Genomic DNA, 16,684 nt, shown 5'->3' with positions numbered 1-16,684 from the left:
GTCTCAGCTCCAACTTGGAATATATCATTGTTGACGACTGATCTATAGAAGGGAAGGTACGTACGTACTAGGTACATATGAACCCAACTTTTTTCTTTGGACCTGGAAAAATGGTAGGGGCATTAGATAGATGTTTACATGTCCATGGAGTCATGGAGAAAGAAGAATAGGCGCAAAAGTGAGAGAAGTGATAGACAAGATATGGAGTTTTTTTTGGAACGAGACAAAGTTAAGTTCAACCTCCTACCAAAACATGCATGGTATCTACCGATCTACGCATGGTAACAACAAGTCGGATGCCGATCAAGTGGAAGCGGTGCGCCGGTGCCTAGGTGGTAGTAGGCTGTGTAGGCGTGGCAACTAGCCAACTCTATATCGATGAAGAGAATGGAAGGTAGAGTGCTTGTCTGTTGGGGACTTGGGATATCGTCACTAGATTAGTGCTCTAGATGAAGACATTGATTGATTTCATTCTTATGAAACTGCAATCTGCAAAATATATAATTGCAAACCACACTACAGGCAATACTAATCGTAAAACCACACTAGAGACGTCACTTAGGGTGTGTTTGGTTTGAGGGTTGAAGTGGGTTGGGATGGGTCAGACTAGATGGACCCATGTTTGGTTCAGAAATAAAGTGGGTTGGATCCATCCCTATAGAGAATATTTCTCCCAGATCCGGATCGAGATGGTCTGCCCAAATCGAGCGGATCATCCTGACCCACTTCCATTCCGTGGCCGGCGCGGGGAGGCCTGACTGGCGGGGAACTGTTGGAGCGAGCGCGAGGCGTGGCCGGCGCGGGGAGAAGAAGCCGCTAGTGAGGAGGGATGAGAAGCGGCGGGAAAGGAGCCGCCGGTGGGGAGGGCTGAGGCGTGGCCTCCGCGCGGGGAGGCCTGACTGGCGGGGAACGGCCACCGATGGGGAGGATCGAGGCGCCGCCAGGGCAGCCCCCATGCGGGGAGGTCTGGCTGGCGGGGAAGGACGGCCGGTGGGGGAGGGCTGAGGTGTGGGCGCAGTAGGGGTAGCGTCCTCTCGGGGAGGCCTGGTCGACAGGAAGGGAGGAGGCATGACGGCGGGTTGGGGAGCTCACGGTGGCGATGGCAGGATGGCGCTCGGGTGGCCGACGAGGAGCGACGGGCCGGGGAGCTAGCGGCGGCGGAGGGCAGGGGTGCAGGACGGTGCTCGGCCAGCGAGGAGCTGCGTAGCTCGCGGCAAGAAGATAAGCATCAAATCAAAAAAAAGAAATAAAGAAAATGAGAAATAGAGTGGATGACAGATGGGCCCATAAATGACCGGTGGAGCTTGCTGATGAATGTGTTAACAGTGTTGAAAATGACATCATTCATCCTTTTCAACCCATCTAACCAAATAAAAAACTGGAATGAACCCAACCCACTCAACCAAACACGAGATGGGTTGGATCCAACCCAAAAAATAGGAACGGAGCCAACTCATCCCACTTGATTCACCAAACACATGCTTATTGGACGCAACCTAGAAAATAAGAACGGAGCCAACTCATCCCACTTGATCCTCAAACCAAACACATGCTTACTGGACAAGCTACAGCACAGAAAAATGCTGTCATATTCCGGAGCAAGGTGAGTGGAAGCAGCCGCGCAGAGAGGTTGATCGCATGAAACTGCAGTGCAATACACTCTTGTCTTCCAACATGTCTGCGTTAAGATGCAAATCATGAAAGCAGTTCTTTCAGCAGAGTTCATGGGCTCCTTCTCGACAGCACAATCTGTTCTCCATTAGCTGAATAAAATACAGGTCAAACCTATAAGCTGGGAAACACGCCTAAAGCTTCCTTGCTTGGCTGCCTTACCTCATCCAAGACTATAATAACTAATGGGATATTGTTTTCTTACCCTTATTTTAAACTCCAATTATGATTTTACCCTCATTTTTGTCCACTTTGTGATTTTACCTCTACTTTTTGATTTTGAAGAAAGAGTTTATCCCTACTCTGTTAGAAGTTCATAACATTGGCAAATGAGCTGAAGGTTGCCAATATGCCCCTGCTTCCCTGATTTGTTTGCCATCAAATATTTAGACAGTATTTCAGACTGAATCGCCCTAAAACTGAAATTAATTCATCCTACAAACCAACTTAAATGAAAATGGACATTTCAGGCCTGTTTGAAAGGGAAGATAACGCCTGCATCTCATGCCTAAAAACCGAAACTAATTCATCCTACAAAGCAACTTGAAAAATGGACATTCAGGCCTATACTTTAACACGAAAATAAATATGAGGTCCAATCTAGTAGAATCGCTACTTCTTGCGCATCTTGTGCCAACTTGCTATTAAGAGCTTGCAATAACCATTAGCCGGCCCGTGTTTGCCTCTCCCACAAGCACATCCACGAAGAACCATGTCGCCGGAGTACATCCACAACTCAAGGATTACGGAGCTCCAACGCCGGAGAAGCTACGACACCACCATGACACCGAGCCACCATTGGACGGGCTGCGCGCTCGTGCCCCTGGACTGCCTCGCACCACGCTCAATCCCCCGATTGGACGTGCGCCCAGGCCCCCGGCCTCCCGCGCCTCCCACCCACCCGTGCATCCTGGCCGCCCATCGCCCGCTAGCCATTGGAATCTCATCGCCCTGGCCGCTCACCACCCACCAGTCACCGGAATCCTGCTACCCTTGCCAGAATTGCAACCGCTAGAGCTAGGGGTCCGAGAGAGGGAGACATCGGGAGAGAGATCAAGAGAAAGAGAGGCGTCAGGACTCGGGAGGGGATGGGGTAGAAAGGGATAAGGGGTATTGTTGTCTTTTTCACCATGTTAGTAAGGGTTTTCATAATTTATTTTTTACTTTGTTTATTACAGATGCAACTAACAGAGTTAAGAATAGAGGTAAACGGACTTTTCATATTTGAAAAAGTAGAGGTAAAATCACAAAGTGGACAAAAACAAGGATAAAATCACAATTGAGCTTCAGAGTAGGGGGTAAGAGCACATAATACTCCTATAACTAAAATAAAATAAAGAGGCCATTGCTTGATGATCACCTGTTAGGTACTCCTTTCTTAAAAAATTATACTTATCTCAAAGCACATGCAATTGATTAACTATTTTATTAATTATTTAAATTTTGAGCCTGGGTCTGGGCCGAGCCTGGACATGCTTAGGCCAGCCCTGTCCATAAGAACTCTTGCCGATGGGGTTTTGGCACCCAATTGGCGGCGCACAAACAGCGGATACGTCCTTCACTCGTGGAGAAGGCGGCAGGCATCTTGCGGCGAGAGGAGCGCTGGCGAAGTCAGCTAGCACGACTAACTTCCAAAATTCGTATTGCGGTGGTATGCGTCGTGCTATCTAATTAAACAGAATGACACGCAAGAAAATTTGCACTGCATTGACATGTATCTTTGCTAGTTTAATGGAACGAAGCCAAAGTTCACATAATAATGTTCCCTTCGATTCCTAACACGACTTTGTATGCAGTCCTACCTTAATGAAGAGAACTGTCGCTTCATAAAGTGGGTCGACCCTCCTATTCTGAAGCACACCAAAAAGTACATCGATTATCTGAAATGCAAGATCTTCGATCTCCAGCAGAGGGTGGAGAGTCTGGAAGCTGACACGGAAGAAAATGCATGGGTCATTAGCATCGAAGGTGACCCCATGTGTCCGGAACCGTGGTACAAGTTCCCATACCATCGAAACAAGGATCATTCTCCACCTCTGCCGTCCTCCGGTGGTGCTGGATTCTACAATGCTAGCCCCTCCCACTTCTCCCAGGCCACTTTGGTTCTACACCGGGCTCTCTAAATTCCCTAAGCCATGTTATATTTAGAAATAACACATGTTTAGATTAACCGTTGCAACTTTTAGTAGGTAGTTTAGGTAAGAGGTGGTGTCCGCATGTTGCAAACTCTATAGTCATTGTGCTACCATCAGCAACGATGTACCCGGACACCATACCCACCTTGTCTTGTAATTTCACTGCTATGCAACTGTACCATTTGTGCTGGGAAGTGCAACTTCAATGGTTCGAAAAATTTCAGATGCATGTTCAAGTCTTCCGGTATGTTGCCATTCTTTATTTTCATGTCAAGTCTACTGACATGTTGCCATCCTGTTTTTGAAACGTGGAACTAAATTTCATCATCTCACCGGACGAAATCTGCTTTTCGTCTCCTCACTAGACGAAATCCCATTTTTCGTCTCATGGCCGGGTGGACAAAATATAGATTTCATCATGCAATGCGCACGAAAACTAATTTCGTCATGCTGTTTCATCAACTAGTTGGATTATATATATTTCGTCCACTTGGTAGATAATTAAATTGCCCTATTTTCGTCTAGTTGGCCGACAAAACCATAATTTCATCTAAAATTTCTCTTTTTCGTCCAGCGAGACGAAAACCAGATTTCGTTTCCTGGGTAGACTGGGGTATATTTTTAAAATTTTCCCAATCTGATGTATTATTTTGTAATTACATTAGTTTTTCTATTAAAAAAATAAAAAATTCGAAAATTACAGTCCTCAAAACATCAGACGGATGGAGGAAGTTGTCGGAAAATTGTCCGAGACAAATTACCAGACAACGTTTTTTAGGGTCCATTACACGGCCAAATAAAAGAACTGCAAGAATGACGCGCAAGGAAATTTGCACTGCATCGATATGTATCTCTGCTAGTTTAGACCCTGTTTGTATACGCTTTTCTGGAACTCGCTTATCTGACAAGCAAGCTTATCTGGTAAGCCTGCTGCCTGGATAAGCTGCTGTCTGAATAAGCAGGGTGTTTGGCAATCCTGATTATTTTGTGTCGATTGTCTGTCCTGGTTGGTAAATTGACCTGAATGCCCCTAAGGCTGATAATAGCTCATTTTTATTGTGAATCTGAGGAGAAGACAATAATTCTAATGCCTTTGGAGTTTGTTAAATAGAAATTACATTACAATAATATGAAATTCATACGATAGATCGGAATAGTATGGAAACATCCATCATGGGTACAACAACGAATCATGAAACCATAGCGACAGCAATAGCATCACGCAATGCACCCATATCAATGTCATCTCCTAAAGCACCACCACCACCATCTGTGCTAGGTTGGGTTGAATTACCATCATCTTCTTGAAAATCCTCTTCAAAATGCACGTCATGTACGGCACTATCTCTGATGAAATTGTGAAGGGCCATACAAGCAACTATAATTTTCGACTGCTTGTTAACCGGATAACTGGGCAAATTCAAGAGAATGCGCCACTTCATCTTTAGAACTCCAAATGATCGCTCAATCACATTTCTAAGGGATGAATGTGCATGATTAAACACTTCTTTCAATCCTACCGGATGCTGACCATGCTGCCATTCGGAAACATGATACCTTTGTCCCTTGTAGGGTGCAAGAAATCCTTTTCTATTAGGATATCCAGAGTCAACAAGATAGTACTTACCTGCATGTTATATTTACATGTTATATCACAATGAGCAAATATTTCCTGAAAAATAAATTGCAACATAACTCGTCCTTACCATCGGGAGGATGTGGAAATTGATCCTTGTATGTGACAAGCGTGTCCAATAATACACGAGTATCATGGACAGAACCAGGCCAACCAGTGACAACAAATGTGAACCGCATATCAAAGTCACAAACCGCCATGACGTTTTGTGAAGGATACCCATGCCGACCAATGTATTTCGGTTGATCAGCTAATGGCACAGTTACGGGTATATGGGTACCATCAATTGCTCCTATGCAATCTTTGAAATGAGGCCAAAACCTTGCTTCTTGTAGTTTAGGATGAATAGTAGAAAATTGCGGATCCTTAGGCCTCACAATGTCAACAGCTAATCTCATGATAGATTCAAGAACCTCTTCAAATTTTCTACTCACAGTTTCTAATGAGCGATGGAAATTATTCTTGCATTGCCTAAAAGATTGAGGTGCACCACAAGCCCATAGAAACATTCCTAGTGCTTCCTTGCTACAAAATTGTCTACTTGATCTCAATCCATAATCTTGCACCAAAGTGTCATGAAGGCTTAAGAAAACTGACCTCCTCATTCTGAACATGTTAAAGCACTCCACTGGATCTTGTAGTTGTAACTCAACCCACTGTATTCCAGTCATCCTTGCTATCGTAGTAGTAATCTTCTTCTTGTTCATACCAGATGATGCCATGTAGTCCAGACCAAGCATTGCCACTATGTAATCATCATCAGTGTCGTCAGATTCATCAACATCCATGGTATGAACAGAATCACTGTTGCCTTCACATTCACTAGTTGCACTAGAGGTACTCATCAAAACAAATGCAAGCCTGTCAAAAAGCACTAACCAAGTCATCAGATGAATTTTTATTGTTACAACACAACTAATAGAAGGTTCATAGTCTCACACAGCATACTTAGAAAATTAAAATTATGTCTCACACAACATAAGACAAATGAAAGATAAATGGCACACTAATGCAACATCCTAGTGCTTCTTCCTTATCTCCCAAGCCCTCCTCAGCCAATTCAACCTCCCATTTGGTGTCTTCAATGTAATGAACACATCACGGTTTTCCTTTTTTTGAAGAAGTTGTGTGGCATAGAAGTGTTCATCACTCCCCTCCTCAGCCCCATCCTTAATGACTTGCTCCAACATATTTCCAATCTCATCTCTAACGTGATCAACAACCTGTGAAGTAGCTGAATGTTTACTACTTTGAGCTTTCAACTCATATGCATCGACCAACCGCTTCATGCACTGGTCTCTAAAAGTCTTCTTCTTCTTTCCTTTAGGGGAACTAGGAGCTGGCCTTTTTGAAGCCCTCCGCTCAGAACTGGATGGGGCCTTATGTGCCTCCCTATCATTGGTGTCCTCAACATCAACAACATCATGTTCATCAACATCAACGTTTCCATCCCCACCACTTGGAACATATGAAGTTTCATTTGTGACAATGACCGATTCAAACATGATTCGCATCTGATCCTCATATTCAAGCGGAGCTGTTCTGAACCGGATACAACCTGGCATAGCCTGTAAAATATCAAGAGAATGCTATTATACTCCAACCCAAAATAAACAAACAACATGTATGTGAACTATATCTGTAATATTGTTGTTAGTGGGCTCACCTTATTTTGTTCTTCCCACCATTCATCGTCAGCCACAATACAACCAGTAACAGGATCTTTTCCCAATCCGGTTGATCTCAAGTTCAAAGTCTTCCATTGGGTATACATTTTTTTCAATATATCCCACCTATTCTTCATTTGACTCTCACCGTATGGCCTCTTGGTACGCTCATAAAACTTTCTAATAAGGTTTGCATATCCCACCGCATTCAAACATTGCTGCGGCCGATTGAAAGCAAGTACTTCTTCCACACAAATGTCATTGAAAGCTTTCGCGGCAAACGAATCCCATTTTGCCACAATCTTTGACGACTTTTCCATCTAAAATTTGATTACAGTATTGTAGAATTAAATACAAATCTACAAGCTTGTTTACTGACCATACAACCCACAATCTGTCATTTTAGTAATCCATTAAGAGGGGCACCAATTTTACCTTGCTATTTGTTGGCGGCCTTGCAGTCGTACCAGCAATAGAATACTCAAGAATACTCAAGAAGGTCGCTAGCTTCCTGTCTAAGCTCCAAGCAGTCCTCTCTAGCAAGCTACAAGAGTTTAAAAATATAAATGAGTAAATGGCAACAGGTCAAAGTTAAAATTTAGTTGAACTGAAATCAGATTACCGTAGCACGAAATAAGAAAAAAATTTTGTCACTCCAGTAAAATAGCAATCCGGCAAAAAATACACATTGATGAGTTACATTAACAAACGGTAGCGCCTGTAGTCTGAACTACATTTGTAACTGTTTAGTTTGAACTTTGAAAAAAAGAAATTGTTCAATCCTTTCATTGTGTGTTCACTGCCAAACTTCAACAATATCCAGTGTCATTTTTTCTAATTACTTTTTTGCTAAAATATTATGTCAAACAATATGCTGGCTAAATTAGTCCTATCATTCGGTTAAACAAGTGCAAGTAAGATGCTTGTGTAGTTGTATGAAATCCAAAGTAGAGCCTTTCTAGTTTCTATGATCCCTATAGTTCTGTTTGACCCTAGTATTTCAAACTGTAGCCTAGTGAATAAGTTGATACAGTAATCCTCCTTCTATTAGTTGGAAACTCTGTGCATAAATTACAAGGGAAGGGAGAAAAACTTGCAAGCTACAATTGTGTGCACTAAAAAACTGTCAGAAGAAGGTTGAGTAACAACTACTGGAACCATGCTAGGAAACCAAATATACATCCATGGAACAGACAAAAGTCACAAAACGAATACTAACAACACTAGCTATTAGAAACACTACATTTCAGTGCTTGGTGAATGAGAGCGTAGATTGAGTAAAAAATGAACAGACAATCAGCCAATGTGCTTTTATTAATCACAAAGGATGGCAGTGCATAGATGAAGCTGAAGTAGCAGTATAGAACTTTGTTACAGCAAATTTTTCACCCTGGTTGTATTATTTACATGTTAAATTAGAAAACAAGCACACCTATGCGTAAAGCAAGCCCCAAGTGTTAACATTCAAACCTTCAAGCCACACGGGCGGCCGGCGGCAGGGACCTGCGCAGGCGGGCCGGGCGGCCGGCGGCGGAGCCGAGCGCAGCACGGGCGGTCGGCGGCGGGGGCCCAGCGCAGGCGGGCCGGGCGGCCGGCGTTGGTGGCCGAGCGCAGCACGAGCCGCCGCCGGCGGGAGCCGACCCCAGGCGCCGCGGCCGGAGGCGGGGGCCGAGCCCTCGCAGGGGCAGCCGGTGGCGGGGGCCGAGCCCGGCGGTGGTGTGGAAGCGGCCCGAGCGACCCGAGCGGTGCCGCCGGCGGCGGGATCTGGAGCTCGGGTCCGGCGGCGGGATTGGAGCTCGGGGTCCGGCGGCGGGACCTGGAGCTCGGGTCCGGCGGCGGGATTGGAGCTCGGGTCCGGCGGCGGGACCTGGAGCTCGGGTTCGGCGGCGGGATTGGAGCTCGGGTTCGGCGGCGGGATTGGAGCTCGGGTCCGGCGGCGGGATTGGAGCTCGGGTCCGGCGGCGGGAATGGAGCTCGGGTCCGGCGGCGGGAATGGAGCTCGGGTCCGGCGGCGGGATCTGGAGCGGAGGCGGCGGTTGCGGGAGGCTTGTGCGTCGGGTGCCCGAGGGTAGTGGGGAAAATTTCGGTCCGCTTGCCCCAGAAGCGTGCTGTGAGCCGCGTACGAGATAAGCGGCCTGCTAGTTCAATTCCGGATTCTCCACTAAGCCGCTTACGTGACAAGCGGGAAATAAGCGAGGCGTTTGGGTGGGTTTATCGCTTATTTCCACCAATAAGCGGGAAATAAGCGACTCCAAACAGGGCCTTAATGGAATGACGCCAAAGTTCACGTAATGTTTCCTCTGGTTCCTAGTGGACTCCATACATGAGAAGACGTAGAGGAGAGCCAGCGAAAAGTATAGAAAAGTTGTGTCCATCAGGCCATGGTGACAGAGTTTCCCTTGCAATCTCCTGCTCTTTCGGAGCCTCCTTTGCAATCCTAGGCCTTGTTTAGTTGCCCAACTTTGGAGTGCCAAAATCACTGTAGCAACACTGTAGCGTTTCGTTTGTATTTGTGAATCATTGTCCAAATATTGACTAATTAGGCTCAAAAGATTCGTCTCGCAAAGTACAACAAAACTGTGCAATTAATTTTTAATTTCATCTACATTTATTACTTCATGCATGTACCGCAAGTTTGATGTGATGGGGAATCTTCTTTTTGCATAGTACCAAAGTTGGGATTTGGAGGTGAACTAAACAAGGCCCTAGCTACTTGACTGTTTCAACTTGCATAACAGGGACGAGCGACCAGCTGAGTAGCTGACGTCGTCGCCGCTCGCCGCATTGCGCGGTGTCGAGGAGATGTGCTACGGCTGGTGCTAGTGTTAGCGGGTAGCAGTATCATATCGAACGTTTGGATGCTAATTAGGAGGACTAAACATGAGCGAAGAGCAACTCCAAAAGACTGCTAATCCTACCTCTAATACTTCTTTTAGGGAAAAAAAAGAAAAACGGACTTCAACAGTCCACCCAAACCTTCCCTAATTTTTTCACGGTGCTAAAAAACAGCCTGCCACCGCGTATATTTTAGCATTGACGTTCCTCCCCTAATCCATCGATTTTTCTCTTCTTTCCATCTTCCCGCCACCCATCCACCCACGCGCAGCACCGCTAACTGCTCGACGGCGCGCCGCGGAGCTAGGGGCATGTGTCGCCGTGCCACGCGCACGCGTGGCCAACGCAGGAGCGGGAGCGAGACCTCACCGGGCCCTACACGCGGGAGATCGGCACCTGGACGCACGCGGCGCGTCGTGCGAGGTGTTCGCGTCCATGCACGCCGCGGGCGTCGTGCCTCCTTCCTCCTCCCGTAGGTGCTCCGCGCTTGCGCCAGACTGGGCGCGATTTGCTACTTTGCTTTAAAAGTTTCGGTCAGAACTGACAATCAGGGAACATTGATGGAGGATTGGATGCTTCCTTCACCCAGCCCAAGAACACTTATGTCAAGCTTCTCGAACGAAGAATTCAGCTCTTGTCCATTCTCCAGCATCTTCAGTGACAATGGCATCAGCAAACTATTGGATGCAATTGAGAAGAGCAAAACTTTAGTTGATTCGAGCGTTGAAGAAACTGTTCAAGATACAAAAGCCCCTCTGCAGCTTGAATCAAACCTTTTTAGCGCAAATCTGGATGGAGTTCCGGAAATAGAGGGGGGCTTCGCTCGGAAGGTAGATCCAATTACGATGACGTGGTAAATATTGGGAAGTAGTTTTTAGCGTTTTGCTGTAACCTCATATGTTTTTGAGGGAAATTTTTTTTAGCATAGCCCCCAATACCTCGTTTTGGGGAAAATTTTTTTGGGGAACTTTTGGAGTTGCTCTAATTATAAAACTAATTGCACATATGGAGTCTAATTCGCGAGACGAATCTATTCAGCCTGATTAATCCATCATTAGCAAATGGTTACTGTAGCACCATATTATCAAATCATGGACTAATTAAACTTAATAGATTCGTCTCGTGAATTAAACTCCATCTATATAATTATTTTTATAATTAGTATATGTTTAATACTCCATCCAAACAACCGATACGACGGATCCAAACACCGCCTCAGACGATGTCGCGCCTGGCGGAATATGTAGCGTGCACGCCACATATTGTTCGGGATTGGGCTGGGTTGGGCAGCGCAGGTCTAGGCCCAGAAATTTTATTAATGTACGTAATTAATAAATGACGTAATTAATTTAAGATGCTTTTCAATTTCTGTCGGATGGGCACTTGGTACCTGCAGAGTCAAGGCACACTATTCTACGTAGGCTACTTCCACGTTGTACGATACAATATCAAGAAAAGATACGTTGTTCCCTCCAAAATATTGTAGCGTGCACGATTGTTTCGAGAAGTCTATTGATGTATGAATAATTTGGAACTAGATTCAACTCTTGTCCATCATTCAGCCTCCAGTTGATGACGTACTAATCGTAACGTACGATCAAGTGCAATCATTATCCACAGTTTCTAGCCTTCTGACTTCGGAGACACTCTGAGCCTCTGAGGTATGCAAGCTCTGGTTTTTATTGGGTCTAACTTGACCCCAAACTCACTCATTTGAACTTAATCTGAATTTCGAAGCACATGGATAGAAATAAGCTAATGAAGTAAACCCAATTACCCATTTGTGTCACTTGCAAAATTGTTGCAAATATGAGAAGACACCAGTTTTCAGGCAAAGCTACAGTACAGGAAACAGCCCTTTCCATGCTCAAAAGAATCTTACTGTTCTGAACCAAGATATATTGAAGTGAACTGCAGCAGAAGTGATACTAAAACTGTGGCGCAAGATATATAGAACCTGTTTCCTTACTTGGATTGGGGGTAGCTGGGATTCGTCGGACAATTGTCTGAGACAAATTAGCAGACAACGTTTTTATTACACGGCCAAATAAAAGAACTGTCGGAAATAGTGGTATAGAGTATGCCAGAGATGCTTTAATTTGATTTACTAATTGAAATTTGCTGTTGGTACTGGCTTTCTTTGTTTTTGACACTGCATGCAAATTGTTGCAAACTAGAGGGCATACTTGTTATGAGACAAGCTACAAGACAAAAAGCTCTTGAATAAATTGCACTCACCATACAATAACTTGTCAGATGGGTGTAAATTGGTCCAACAACTTGTAAAACACTCAATTTATCACAAATAACTTGACAGGTGTGTGCAGAATTGTCTAACAACTAGTTTAACAACGTATTAAGCAAAGTAGATGGACATGTGAGTTTTCTCCCAAACAATAATTTTTAATTTTTATTAATAAAAGTTGTTGATCATGATCAAGCTATTACTTCTCAATTGTGTAGTAACTTATTTGTTCATTAGTTAAAATTAAATAATATTTTAGAATTGCACCATTAGCATTATATGCTAATCGAAAGGCTAAAGTCCATAAGAGAGACCTGGAGGCCGGGACCTTAGGAGTGAATCTACAAACCGCGGTGCTAGATGCATTTGTCTTACAGCAACGACGAGAGTGCTAAACGAAGAACCTATGCTACCTGTCTGACTACAAGATGGGATTAGATTGGAATAGGCCATTGGTTCAGCCGGAGAGCGACAAATCACTCTGCGTTCGGCCAAGTTCATCAGGATCGGAATGAACTCCTTTCTCTGCAGCAATATGTTCTGGATCAACTAAGGGCCTGTTTGGCAACATGGTGTTAAAGTTTAACACCCGTCACATCGGATGTTTGGATGTTAATTAGGAGTAGTAAACATAGGCTAATTACAAAACTAATTGTACAGATGGAGTCTAATTTGCTAGACGAATCTATTAAGCCTAATTAGTCCATAATTTGACAATGTGGTGCTACAGTAACCATTTGCTGATGATGGATTAATTAGGCTTAATACATTCGTCTCACGAATTAGTACAGGGTTCTGCAATTAGTTTTATAATTAGCTCATGTTTAGTTCTTCTAATTAGCATCCGAACATCTGATGTGACACTGTTAAAGTTTAACACCTTATATCCAAACACCCCCTAAATTAAAGAGGTCGACCTGTGTAAGCTCTGACTACCTAGCTGTGGCGGAACCACCTCGGATTAGCTTGATTAATCAGAGTTTAGCCGCCTAACATGCGACACTCCTGATTAACTCGAGCTAACACGAAGCGCCGTCGGACTTCATCCGATTTAACCACTTAAACAGGATCGAGTTCAGCAAACCCACACGAAGGTGAGCGGTTACAGAGAATACAACGAGTCCACGGATTTTAAACCAGTTTTACTCATTTTGGTTCCACCACAAAATCCAACATTAGGGTTTACAAACAAAGATCAACAGAGAAAGCTAGCGGAAGACTTCGTCGGGGTCGGACGTCCGGGCGAGGCCAGCCAGAACATCACTGAGTCCTCTCCTCGCCGTCCGAGGAGGGGTCCCACTCGACCGTCCAGCCAGGCGGAAGCTGGGGCGGCCAAGCGCCAACAAGGGAGGGGTCGGGAACTGCAACTTTACCTGAAAAACAGGAGCCACAACAAGGCTGAGCTACTAAGCTCAACAAGACTTAACCGGGGAGGAGCCAACTACTCTCCCAACTAGACATGCAAGGCTTCTTGGCTGAGGGGTTTGTTTTGCCAAAAGCACTAAGTAAGCTATTTTCAAGTTTTAGCTCCGGTTCTAGATTTACTTACCAGTCTAGGTTGTGCAACCTATTCTAAGCAAACATCGGGCCAAACAAGTGTGTAGATAAACAACAACATTGCCATCATCAGATTCCTTATTTACTCAGGGTGACATAGCGATCAAGTAATCTCAAACTGTGAGAGGCAGACGAATCGATTTGAGTTCTTTAACCATGCATGGTGAACCTAGCCCCACGACATCCGCGCACCCGGAGGTCGCTTCCTGTGTCGGCCTTCCCCATCGATCCCCTAACCCGTGTCGGGCCCATTTCCTTTGGTGCAAGGTTCCACAGACCCGGTCTCTGCCGTTCTGTGACCACGCTTTGCCACCACGTGCGACAACCAGCAGGGGAAACTCCGTTCCAAGAACAATGGGGCGACCGCTCACGTCTAGGTTCAATCAGGTACTAGGCTTCCTCATCCCATACTAAGTATGAGGCTAGTACTTTCAAACACTTGATCACGAACACCACCACTGTCGGGCCTTAGCAAGTTCTCATAGACAGACGGGGCGACCATCCGACCACCAAAATGTTACCAACCCTGCCCCGTCCATCGTCCTTATAGTTATAACAGGAGAGTAAACATGCAACGCCTACAACTCGCGAGTGACAGGAGATCACTCGGCTTTTACCGTCTCCTATTTAAGCAATGCAGCTACTCGGTCCAACAGCTAGTGCTCATATTAAGGGTTACTAAGTCATGTATCTAGGGTTTCACACAACTCCTAAACGTAAATGCACAAACATGCTATTCGGAAGGCATGTGCAAGTTTGACAAAAGCACGCAGGATTTTCATGCAACCGGGGCTTGCCTGCAAACAAAGAGGGCGGAAACTGCTCGACTTCGGGGGCGGCTTCGACTTCAGCGGGCAGGAACTTGGCTACAGCTTCTTCTTCGGGCGCCGGGTGCAGCTCGTAGAAGCCGTCAGCGAGGTGCAACTCTACACGAATGCAATGCAGGGGTTAGCTTAAACGTTTAAGTCGACAGCAACACTGGCTCTCCTGAGCCCAGAAACTCGCGACAAGGAGCAGGAGGTTAAGGCTGCTTGAGAGAGCTGATGATGATCATGAGGTATGGGCAGGAAGGAAGCTAGTGGTCTGATCCTTGAACTAGAGGATGTGATAACTGGGATCCTCAGACGGAAGCGCTGAAGGGTTCCCACGTTTTACACTTACACCCTCAAGTAGAAGAAAAAGATCACAGCCAAGCCCTCGGGCGAGGCGGACAAGGGTCGGCGAACAGACAGGGTCGGACGAGACGGAACTGGGGTCGGGCGGATAGGAGGGGTCGGTCGAGGCGGACTTAGGGTCGGCACTCACCTTCTTCCTGAAAGGAAAGCTTGGGGTCGGGAAGAGGCCGACTTGGGCGCGGAACTAAAGCCTCGATCAGGGACTAAGATTGGCGATACTCCGGCGGCGGCGCTACTTCTTGCGGATCACAAGAGAGCTCTACGCAGCACAAGGAGCACGCTGCTGGTGACTTGGTTGAACTGAGAAGGAACTGGGAGAAGAACTTTTCAAGAACTGGGTGGGTGGCGCTAGAAGCTTGAGCAGGGAGCTAGAGGAACTAAGGGCAACAAAGGCGGAGGGAACTCCGGCGACGGGGGCATTCCTTTTATAGCTGCTGGAGCAGAGGAACGGGAACGTCGCGGAGAAAGAGAAGGGGAGCGGCGCGAAGGCCGGGGAAAAGCAATGGAGTGCTCTGCCGTGGCGGCGATTGAGCAAACCGGACGGTGCTGCAGAACTCCGGGGTTGACGCCAGCGATCATTGCGCTACTTCGTCAGGGCGGCGTAGGTGCGGGTAGACCGGTGGTTGAGATTTGGCGGAGAGCGGGCGTCGCCGTGCGGGAGAAGTGATAGAAGCGATCGGTTAAACGGCGCTAGAATCAAGGGCGCACAGGTGGGAGAACAAGCGGACGAGGCGTGGGGGAGAGCGCGGAACAACAGATTGTCGGGCGGCTTCTGACAGAGCGGGGAAAGGGACTGTCGCGGCCGCGGTCGGGGTTGGCGGTTGGGGAATCGTCGTGTAGCGGCGACTGGGCGGCGCAACTGTTGCTGGAAGGGACAGAAAAGACGGGCGACATCGGTCTCTGGGGCCGGGATCCGGTATCGCGATGATGGGTGCGGGAGACGAGGGTCTGCAGCAGGGGTGCAGAGGGCTTCCGCTGCCATTGGGGAAAAGGGCGCGGGAACCCACTTGGTCGCTTGCCAGAGACAAAACTGAGCGGTGGCGTCGGAGAAGACGAGCCACGCGGCAGGAAAGCTCTGAGGCGGCCATGCAGCTCGAGGGCGGCTGGTGCGGGGGATCTGGAAAAGATCTCACGGGTCCACCAGGGAAAAAGATCGGACGGGTGAGGAAGATCAGCAGGATCCGACGGAGGGCTGAACTCGCCAGGGTCGGGGAAAAAGGAACGAACGGTAGGGGTCGGATCTCAGGGGTCGGAACTGGCGGAAGACTGAGCACTTAGGTGCGGTCAACAGAGCAACTGACTGAGTTTAAGGGCTGAGATCAACTTAACTGGGAAAGATTAGGGGTCGGTCATTACACTACCTCTTTTTCCCGCACAAAAAAAACGCTCTGACTATCTCATCCCACGCAACACAGACGTGAATTACTAAATGAATGATCATCGTGTCGTTATCTGATGATCACCTGATCGGCGAACTGCTCATCATGTTTTGGTATTGAAAGCCAACAATGTTCTTGGTTATCATTCGCCACTTATTTAACATTCGCCGCATGATTCGATCCGTCAGCAGCTAGTGACTTCTCAACCTATATTCACATGTTATGCTCATCATCCAACAGTAGTTGGATGCCAAATGATCTGGTGCAATCATTGACCCTTAATCACCTCGAGGCACGCAAACACGTACCAGCTAGCTCTCTATATAAATGCCATTTGAAGTTCTCCAGCACTATACCAGATAGCTGCTAGGAGCTAAGGAAGAA

The 16,684-nt window shown here is 46.6% G+C and overlaps 1 protein-coding gene across 1 annotated transcript; it reads right to left on the bottom strand.

Annotated features, from left to right (window-relative positions):
* Window positions 1-5,322: 5,322 nt before the first annotated feature.
* Window positions 5,323-7,569, bottom strand: LOC111256750 (protein ALP1-like). Its single transcript, XM_022825253.1, has 3 exons — window positions 7,545-7,569; window positions 5,513-6,303; window positions 5,323-5,396 (listed from the first exon to the last, which is right to left on the bottom strand). Exons 2-3 carry the CDS (start codon window positions 6,285-6,287, stop codon window positions 5,323-5,325), a joined length of 849 nt encoding a protein of 282 aa, XP_022680988.1. The 5' UTR covers window positions 6,288-6,303; window positions 7,545-7,569.
* Window positions 7,570-16,684: the final 9,115 nt, after the last annotated feature.

The sequence above is a fragment of the Setaria italica genome, chromosome III (assembly GCF_000263155.2).
Source record: "Setaria italica strain Yugu1 chromosome III, Setaria_italica_v2.0, whole genome shotgun sequence".
Classification (NCBI taxonomy): Eukaryota; Viridiplantae; Streptophyta; class Magnoliopsida; order Poales; family Poaceae; genus Setaria; species Setaria italica.
Note: the sequence above shows the minus strand (reverse complement) of the source record. Positions and strands in the feature narration are given on the sequence as shown.